The following is a 10,122-nucleotide window of genomic DNA, read 5'->3' on the forward strand; positions in this document are numbered from 1 at the left end:
TTTCTCTTGTCTTGACTTTTACAACAGCCTTCTCCAGCTATGCATAGACTAATAAAAAGCACTTCATAGACATGTGTACCTCTCTCCCACCAGCCCTCTTTGACGGTAGAAATCATGTCTTATTCATATTCGTCTCCAGCCTCCAGTGCTGAGCTGGGCACAGAGTAGGCACTCAAATGCTTGATGAACTGAAAAGAAGTTCTCCTCAAGCAGGATATAACCCCTGGAAGAGAAGAGCCCTATCTTGGGTTCTGTGATTCCTCCACACAACTTAAAGCAGAACCAGACAGGAAATGTAGAATCAAGTCCCAGAAACTTAGCTTTCCCAAGGGATGTGCTTCTCTCTAATTGAGTTTCAAACTGCCCTGTCTGAGTCCCACTTTTACCCAGCAGTTAATAACTGATATGCGACCATAGACAACACATGTTATGACTCTTCCACTTTTCTTCCAAATCTAGGGATTTTATACTCTCACAACATCTTTGTAAGGAGGTCAAGAGATAATTATTCTCCATTTTATAAATGAGAAAACTGAGGCACAGAATGAAATCCTTTAATTACTTTTTGAGGAAGTGAGGCACTTTGCCTGGGTTAAGCTCAATCATTCCCTGAGCCATACCACAGTTCTGGAATTGGAAGATATCCCATTCTCCCGCCCCAGCAAGACTGCTGGTTAGTACTCAGGTGTTTCCTAGGCTTTGCCTCCACAATTACAAGCTTGTCTTTTTTTTTTTTTTTTTGGCTGCGCCATGTGGCATGTGGGGATCTTAGTTCCCCGACCAGGGATCGAACCCATGCCCCCTGCACTGGGAGCACAGTCTTAATCACTGGACCACCAGGGAAGTCTCACAATTACAAGCTTCTTTGGATAGCAGGGTGTGTTGCCACAAGGTCAAAGACCACGTTCCCTCTCTCTTCTAATTACCACTCTCTTCCGTGTCCGGTGAAGACAGATTCCACCCCTTGGGCCCAGGAAAAAGAGAAGCACCTTGGTCATTAGCCTGGGAAGTCAAGTAAGGCCAGGAGTCACAACCAGCAAGAAAAGAAAGAGATCTAAGTAGGCAAGAATAGTTTCAATGGGAAAAAGGAGAGAGGAGCCATCATTAAGAAAATCAGGACACTCCTTTCAAAAGGTTTCCAGCCGGGGAGTACCTGGGAAGAGTGGCAGCAGTGGAGGCACAGAAGGCCAGATCCCTCCTGCTGTACCCTCCCAGATTCATTTCTTCAAGGCACCCAGGCTCTTCAGGGCCTCCTGGGCCTGCGTCAGCTGCTGCTGTAGCCTCTGGCGGGTGCTCTCATTGGAGGCCCGTTTCAGGAGGCCCTGCATTTCTTCCACCACTGCCCGGTAGCCAGGGGTGTTGTGGAAGAGCCGTACCGCCCGGTCCCCACAGGAGGCCAGAAGCCGGCCAGTGATGTCAAAGGACAAGTCACTGATACATTCCCCATGGACCTGCTCGAAGCATTCCTCCTTCTCGCCTCGCCGGGTATTGTAGAGATGAATACTGCTGCCACTGGCTAAGGCCAAGACCTGGGCATCAGGGGAGAGTGCCAGGCGGCACGGCACAGTGCTCGCTTCTTCAAAGTGGCCTGTCCTCAGCAAGTAGGGGTCCTGCTGCTTCTTGTACTCCACATCTGTGTCCCACAGTTTCCATGTACCGTCCTTGGAGACAGAGGCCATCCTGCAGCATGGAAAGTCATGGCTGTAGCCCCAACACACCCTGGAGGGGAGGGCACTGGGACAGCACTAGGGACTCCAGCTAGGAAGCCAATTCCACTGCTATGTCTACTTCCTGCTGAGGGCCAGGCACCCCACCCACTTCAGAGCTGCTGCAGAAAATGGCAGGAGGATCCTGGCTGCCAAGTGCGGCTGTGCGCCGTTGGTAAGCGATCAGAGAGGATTCACTCACCTCCGGGAGTCGTTGGAGAAAGCGAAGAAGTGGACAGCTGCAGAGTGGCCCTTCAGTTCAAAGGCTCGCACAACCTCCTGGAAGTCCCCTTTTTTCCCAAAGCAGACTTCCCAGACTTTTACATCTGGGGTGAAGCCACACGAAGCCACAAACCTGCCATACAACCCAGGTTCCTTTAAAACTTAATTTTAAGGGCAACTTTTCCTGCAAATCTGCTAAACCTTTTTCCTGAGAAAGTTAATAATCTTGTATCTAAATAACTATCTTTTAAAACTGCTTTTATACATGACCTCAGTTCATCCTCATAGCCAGGCTATAAGATACATAGTACCTCCACCCTAACCTTTTAAAAAACTATATATGAAGAAATAGAGACTAAGGACTTGAATCTAGGTGTCCTGATTCCACACTGCATGCTCCTTCGGCTGTCTGAAGCTGGCTCTCTGCTCTGTCCCTGACCCCAGCCCTAACCTCTGCCCATGCCCGATGCCAAAGCCCCTCCTTCCTCACCTGCTACAAGGGGATATAGCAGCGTATGTATTGTTCATCTGGTTGGTGTTGATGGTAGACAGCACCTGACCTTTCAGATTCCAGATGAGGACAGCAGTGTCACTGGAAGCAGTCATGATGAACTTCCCTGAGGGGTGAGGGGAGTGACAGAAGTTGAGGTCAATGACCTGATTGACTGACTCATGAAGGCCTCTGCTGCCCAATGTACCCGTGCTCCCCTCCCGAGCCAAGGATCGCCACAGTTAAGGATTTGGCTGAAGACCGTGGCCATCACGTGCCTCCCCGGGGGATGTGCTGTGGCTCCCAGGGCTCCTCCTGTGGCACCAGGGCTAAGCATAACTCTCAGGCTGCACTCACTCACCCAGGAAGTATAGCTGGGCCATTCCCTGCTGCCCTGGGAAAGCTCCAGCCTCCGAAAGCCTCTCACCTGTGTCAGCAATGCCAATGTTGATGATGGGTGCCTTGTGCTTTTTAGGAAAATCCTCTGGGGTGGCCGTGAAAGTATAGCCCCCATCCTCTCGTTTGGTCATCTTGAAGACACGAAGGGTGTCTCCATTAGCCAGCCAGACGATGAATGCTCTAGAGACAGGGAGCAGACAAGTCTCTCACTCTTTTGGGCCCAGAGACCTGTGTGTGCCAGGTCCTATGCTAGGAAGGCTCTGAGGAAAATCAAGATCTCCCTTCAGGACCTATAGTCCAGCCTCACAACTTAACCCCTAATTCAAAATCTCTTAACACTCCTTAGAAGGTAGGCCTCTCATAGCTCTGGCTCCTTTAGCTTCTCTAGGATTCAAAAAACCATTAGAGCTTCCAAGACTAATCGGAAGCCAGGCTTTGCACTTCCCACGCAGGAACAGATCTTCCCACCTTTGCTTCCTTGCTATGTATCTGCATAGCCCTCTGTGGAGCCCCAGACAGTGTTCAAGCTGTCTGGATGTTCCCTTTCTGCCACTGCAAGGGAGACCCTGGGGCCCCCCTCACTATCCCAAAGCAGGTACGGGAAGGACACAAGCCTGGGTCAGGGCTTCTGCAGGCAAACCTGGGGCTCCATCCTGTCCCACCTGCAGTCAGGGCTGAAGCGCACCAGGATGGCATGGTCCAGCTCCACATTTGCTCTCATGCTGCGGTGCTCCCGCTGCAGGAAGTCCTTGGTGCTCCAGATGCGGACGGTACGATCATCTGCACAGGTGGCCAGGTACTTGCCATTGCTGCTAAAGTCCATGCAAGATATGTTCCCACTGTGGCTCTAGGGGAAGGGTTGCAGCAAGTATGAACAGGAACCCCTTGGGCAAATGCAGAAACCATGCAGCCATGACTCCAGGGCCCTGTTGCTTGGATTAACAGCAAGCTGCTGATGGGATGTAATGAGAAGGGATAGGATGGGGCGTCCCCACTAATTTTGGTCAGAGGCAGAGAGGTCTGTAACATGCACAGAATACTACAAAGGAAAAGTGCTGTGCATGGGTACCCATGTACCTTCAATGCTGCAGCCAGAAGGCGGTGGGTGAAGTTGTGTTGCTGAGGCTTCTCCTTGTGAATCCGATGATGCTGTTTCTGCTTCTTGGATTTCAAGGACTTGTCAGGTGGAAGTCCATTTGCTTTTTGGCCTGTAAGGAAGGGTCATGTCAGGCATCCATTCACAGACTCAATAAGCATTTACTGATCCCCTATGATTGGCCAAGCACTGAATGGAGGCACAAGAGATGACCAGATACGGCGTCTCTCCTCAAGGAGAGAGAGGGATATGGGAAAGAAACAGACCCGGGTTTGGACTGTGTCTCTACCACTGAGTGATCTTGAGGAGGCTGTCTGCTGTTAGTGTATATAATATAACTATAACTGTACAGTACCTCATTGCACATGCGAAAAGGCACCCTCTCTGGGCAGGTATAGCTCAGTGGGTACACAGAATGGCCAGTGGAGTACAGATCCTTGGCCAGATATCTCTAAGTGGGGGATAATGTGCACAACAGAATCTGGTGGCCCTAGTCTCGGGTAAGTTACTTAATTGCTCTGGGCCTTGGTTTTCTACAAGAGGTGAGAATTGGATGAGATAACATATACAAAGTGACAAGCATAGTACCCAACACAAGCATTAAAAGGCTCCAAGGGATCCCAGAGAGAACCCAGTGATCAATGAGCAGCTCGACAACATGTGTGGAGCACATCCCCTGTGCTGGAAATGGTGCCAATCATCTTTGTATAAAATAGCTAATTTAATTGAGAATCAGGCCAGGGGCAAAGTTGGCATGTGTGAGATCACTACAGATGCTCCTCAATTCCTACAGTACAAAAACTCCTGAGGCCACAGACAGAGACAAATGTGCCCTCTGCTTGCCCCTCCAGCCCTCTCCTCTCCTCTCACACTACAGTCAAACCAAATGCTGTTCCAAGTCTCCTTGGCTTCATGCATGTTGCCACTGCCAGGAATATTCTCCCTCTCTTGGCCTCCTGGCAAAGTCTTACACGTCTATCCTTCAAGACCCCATGTCATGTGTTTCCTACTTGACCCTCCACCGACAAAAGCAGGGCTGATCACTCCCACCCTTGGGTTTCTTGTTTCTAGTACTGACCTTTCTATGAAACCTACTACACTATTATTCTTCACTTAACATTTTCAAATGTCCTCCTCTACCCGACACTGGACTCCCTAAAGGAAAAGAGCCCAAAGCCTACAGGAGGTAGTAGGTACTCAATAAATGCGGCATGTCGGGGAACCAGCGCATCCGCAAATGAATGACCACCCCACTCCCCCTCCTTTTTCATAAAATAACGACCAAGGAGCGCGCTGGACAGTTTACCAGCGCCCTCGCAGCAGCCCCGCAGGGAAGCTCAGGCTTGGGGGGAAGGCGGCTCGGCCTCGGCCACGGAGAGCGCGGCCGCGCGGACCCAGGTTCTAACAGGTCGTCCCGAAGGGGCGCGACCGGCCCGGCGAGGCGACCCCTCGCCTCGGGAAGCAAAACTCATGTCACAAGAGGAGAAACTGAGGCCGGGGCGGGGGGAGGGGTCTCTGGCATCCCCCTCCCCCCTCGCAGGCCCCAACGGCGGGTCGAATCCCGGGGAGGCCGGGAGGAGCCAGGTCCGGCGGGTCACCCCTACCCGCCCCCGCCCCACTAACCGGCGGGCCGGCCGCACGTCTCCTCCTCCGCGCGCAGCCACCCCCGCGCTACGGCCGCCGTCGCCATCAGGGCCAGCAGCCCGAGCAACAGCGACAGCCCCATCAGCTCCGGCATCTGCGGCAGCTCCATGCCTGCCAGGCCACCGCCACCTCAACCTCCTGCCCCCGCGCTCGCGCCTGCGCGTCTCCGCGGGGCCGCGCACGCACGCACGTGGGGCGGGGCCTGCCGTTGGTGCGTCTGCAGGGGTGGGGCCTGACCGTTGGGCATCCGGAAGGACGTGGCCTGGCTATTAAAGGGGATCTGGCCATTGAGATTGTGTGGCCGCGGAGGGTGGGGGACAGGTAATGCAGTCTCTGCTCGGGCCTCCCCGTGAATAATTTACTGATAATCGTTATTAAAGGCGTTATTCCAGCTATCATGACGCTGGATCCTTTCAAGGAAGCAAGGGATCAATTATTACTCCCATTCTACTGGTGGGAAAGTCTTCTTAGTATGAGGGGAAATTCAGATGGACTTATACTTACTGTTAATGGAGAAGGGGAAGGGTAGTTCTGGAATTAGCGGATGGGACAGCCTCAGCAAAGAGCTGAGCAGGAGGAGGCTGTGTGGAGGCAGGCCGTGACCAAAATAAAACATAGCAGGTTAAGGGAATTCCCTGGCAGTCCAGTGGTTAGAACTCCACGCTTCCAGTGCAGGGGGCACGGGTTCCATCCCTGGTCGGGGAACGAAGATTCTGCAAGCCTTGTGACACAGGCCAAAAAAAAAAAAAAAGGAAAAAAAGTAGCAGGTAAGATTGGAAAGGTCTGGAGAGCCTGAATGCCAGCCCAGTCCAGCAAACAGAGAGTAGACTCTGCTGGTTATTTCAGGGTGAGATAGCTCAAAATCCGTGTCTTGAAGATTCTCGGGATGGACTAGTGTGTGCCAAGACCAAAGACAGAGAGAAAACTAAGAGGTTGCAGGGGTCCAAGAGGGAGGTGATAAGAGCCTGGACTTGTGGGTGGCCTGAGAGTAGAAAGGAAGTTGAAAAGTTGATTTTTAACAAGACACTTTTAATTTTGAAATAATTATAGATTCACAGGGAGTTGAAAAAAATGAACAGGAAGGTTCCATGTACCCTTCACCCAGAGTCCCCCGATGGTAACATCTTGCAATCTTGCGTAACTATAGTGCAATATCAAAATCAGGAAATTGGTATTGATACAGTTTACAGAGTTTATTCACCAAAAAAGAGATATTCTGACAGACCAGTGATAGAATTTGTACTCGCTTAGCTGGAGAGGGAATGTTCACAGAACAGGTGTGCTCCATGGGCCCCCCCAGCCCCAAAACCCAGAGCAAATCAAAGCACCAAGGTCAGGGATGCCAGGTTCAAACATTTCCATGGCCACCAGGGAGCCTTTCCTGGCAGTGCAGGCCCTCCGGCCTTCAGAAGGAGCATCTGAGGACAGAGGCTGCTGCAAAGACTAGATGACGGACAGACTCACCCACAAGCTCGTATGAGGAAACAGGTCCAGTCAGAGAGCAAAAGAAGTGGCCTCATTTCCTTCCCTTTTGTCCTTGGTGAGGGGAGAAGGGGAGACTGGCACTGACTCAGCTGTGGGCAGTGGGGTGGGGAGGGCTACGATGGGGTGTCCAGGTCCAGAACATGCTGGGACTTTTTCTCCTTAATTTGCTATTTAGAATCAAAGGCCCAGCCATGAACCACTTTCTCCACCACCTAGAGACAAAGTGGTATTTTTAAGAATTTCATTCACCAAGCATTTTGTAGGTGACATTTATTGATCCAGGAACTTTGCATTTCATTTAATCCTCTCACATTCCCATCCCACAGATTAGGGGATTCATGCTCTAGTATATGCTCATTAAGTGATCTTCCAGAGGTGACACAGATGAAGAGTGAACCTGGGGACACACACAGGTCTGTGACTCCAGTCTATCGATGTGGGGGGCGAGGACAAGCAAGAGTAGGGCTATGGCTCACTTGAAACTACAAGATTCTTTTACATTGTGAGTTCAGTTGATCTTTACAGTGGCCTTTAAGACAGGTGGTGCTATGAAATAACTTTAACCAGACCATAAAAAAAAAAAAAAAAAAACCCACAAAACTAGGCTCAGGTCAAGTAACTTACCCAAGGTGAACGAGGAAGCCAGGGATAGAACCCAGAGTCACACTGGGGTCTGCAACACTCTGATGTCCTTATCCCTCCCACCTTGCCACTGGGCCTTCTCTTACCCTCAAGTGTCCTACAGCCCAACTGGAATCCAAGCTCAACACTCAGAAGGACAACTAATGACACAACGCAGAAGTGGGGGAAAATTGAGCAGATCAGGGAGGGATATCTGCCAATGGATTTTGAGGGGGCAGTGAGATTTCACCTGTGCCTTCAGGGGTGGGCATTTAGACAGACGAAACAGAGGATAAAAGAGAATTCTAGGAGTGAAAGGAAGGCATGAGCAAAGGTGTGGCTGGAGGGATAGCAGGGCTCAGTCACAAAGCACCTAGAACATCTGCTAGAAACCTGGCCTTGAGAGACAGAGAAGCAATGGAAGCACAACTTCAATTTGCAATTGAAGATCCACCTTGCCTTGACTGGAGCCTCCCTACCTCCGGCCTCTGTGTCAGGTGAAACGAAACATTTCCTCATTGTTTAAGGAGCGGTTCTCAAAGTGTGGGCCCTGGACTGGCATCATTAGAAATGCAAATTCTTAGACTTCAACCCAGATCTGCTGACTCAGACACTCTGGAGGTGGGGGCCTGGCAATCTGTATTTTAACAAGCTTGCTACGTGATTCTGATGCATGCTAAAGTGCAAGAACCAATGATTTAAATTAACTTGAGCCCCAGATGCAGGTTATTTTGCATCTCAAAGCCTCCATCACAGTGGTTCTTAACCTTGAATGCATATTGGAATCACCTTTAAAAGTGCTTGTGTCTAATTCCCACAGCCAGGGATTCTGATTTAATTGGCCTAGACTAGACCTGCTCAAGATTTTTAAAAGGCCCAACTTATTCAAATGTACATTTAGGTTTGAATTGTAGCTGTAAAGGATACCATAGGCTAATGCAAGAGTCTATGTAGAAGTCATGTTCTGTCAGACCAGGGCAGTGGCCGTGGGGTAGACGCATATGAGGTCAACTTGAGACAAGAAGAAAGGGAGCAGGGCACAACCATTAAAAGGATGACCTAGCCATTGAGGATACAACAAAAACTGGTTAGAACCAACTAGACCCAAGATGGCAGAAGATTTAACTTCCAGGAGACCTTAAGCCTCACTGTACGCTCATTGTAATACGTTAGCATATGCTAAATGACAGACTCACAGGCGCCATGACAGTTCCAAGGCCAACCATAAAAGGCCAAAAAGTGGGCGTTGGCCCAATTCCTGAAAATCTCTGCCCCTTCCCAAAAATAGCTGGAATAATCCTCCCACTCGTTAGCCTATGAAATCACCCAGCCCATAAAAACTAACCACCCCATTTTGGGGGGGTGCTCTCATTTCCGAGACGACCCCATGCCCTGGGGCTGCTCTCGCTTTCTGCGATGGACCACATTCTGCCTATGGAATGTGTACCTCTCTCAGTAAACCTGCTTTCACTTTACTATGACTTGCTCTTGAATTCTTTCCTGCGTGAAGCCAAGGATCCTCCCTTGGTGGCCTGTCCCAGGGGCTCACCCGAGACCTCGCACCCCATTTTCCTGCAACAAACTGGCCAGGCCTTGGTAACACACCACAGGGCAGTGGGGTATGGGAAAGAGCCGAAGATGACTGCTTCCTGTTGGCACAAGCGCCTGGAGGGTGGTGGCCTTCCTGGGTATGGGGAGCATGGCAAGGTTCAGGTTGGAGGGGGAAGACTGTGAGCTACCGTCTTGGAAATGATGAGTTCTGTTTTGGCTCCTTCAAGGTTAAGGGAGCTGTGGAACATTCAGAGGGGGAGGTCAGGGTGGCAATCCAATGTGCGGTTGTGTAGCTCTGGGGAGAGGGCAGCACAGATACAGGATAGGGAGCCCTCAGCAGAGGGGCCGAAGGGGCTGGCAGTTCCCCGGGCTGGCCACAGAGTGAGAAGGGCAGTGGGCCGAGGAAGGGACAGGTGGGGGGAGAGGCTCCCACAGCAGGGACTGGGAAGGCACAGCCAGGGACGAAGAAGGAGAGCCTGGCAAGATTTCTGGATTTGCAGGGAAAGAGTGATTCAAGAAGGAGGTCCAAAGGCCCGGGAGCACTGCAGAGTGGTTGTTGGATTTGGCAATGAGGGAACCAAGTGACCTTGGAGAGAGCAGTCAGTGCAGGGGTGAGGCTGAGGTGGAAGGGGGGAGGGAGGAGGAGCCTAAAGGCGGGTGCTGGGGGCAAGTGGGAGGGGAGGAGGGAGAGAAGGCAGGTGTAGACGACTCTGTTAAGGGAAGGTGGCATCTAGAGGGGGACGCAGGGTCAAGGGGATGTCTTATGGGGACCTTTCTCACAGGGTGAGTGGGTGAAAACAGCAGAGCACAAACTGCCAGGAATTTACCTTTCAGAGAGCCTCTTGAAGCCTTTGTCTGCAGCAGCAAATAGCACCTAAGGCTGGGTACATCTGTCACCTGCACAGTAG

The 10,122-nt window shown here is 51.2% G+C and overlaps 1 protein-coding gene across 4 annotated transcripts; it reads right to left on the bottom strand.

Moving 5' to 3' along the window:
- Positions 1-719: 719 nt before the first annotated feature.
- TBL2 (transducin beta like 2) lies at positions 720-10,111 on the bottom strand. 4 transcript variants are annotated; one of them, XM_057748224.1, is made up of 8 exons: positions 10,042-10,111; positions 6,062-6,278; positions 3,895-4,025; positions 3,480-3,664; positions 2,846-2,997; positions 2,419-2,545; positions 1,909-2,061; positions 720-1,680 (listed from the first exon to the last, which is right to left on the bottom strand). In XM_057748224.1, exons 2-8 carry the CDS (start codon positions 6,171-6,173, stop codon positions 1,218-1,220), a joined length of 1,323 nt encoding a protein of 440 aa, XP_057604207.1. In that variant the 5' UTR covers positions 6,174-6,278; positions 10,042-10,111; the 3' UTR covers positions 720-1,217. The 4 variants fall into 4 exon arrangements, with proteins under 4 accessions (XP_057604207.1, XP_057604206.1, XP_057604205.1 ...); XM_057748223.1 differs by having other exon boundaries at positions 7,022-10,111; XM_057748222.1 differs by lacking the exons at positions 6,062-6,278; positions 10,042-10,111 and adding an exon at positions 5,537-5,716.
- Positions 10,112-10,122: the final 11 nt, after the last annotated feature.

Source organism: Hippopotamus amphibius, chromosome 9 (genome assembly GCF_030028045.1).
Source record: "Hippopotamus amphibius kiboko isolate mHipAmp2 chromosome 9, mHipAmp2.hap2, whole genome shotgun sequence".
Classification (NCBI taxonomy): Eukaryota; Metazoa; Chordata; class Mammalia; order Artiodactyla; family Hippopotamidae; genus Hippopotamus; species Hippopotamus amphibius.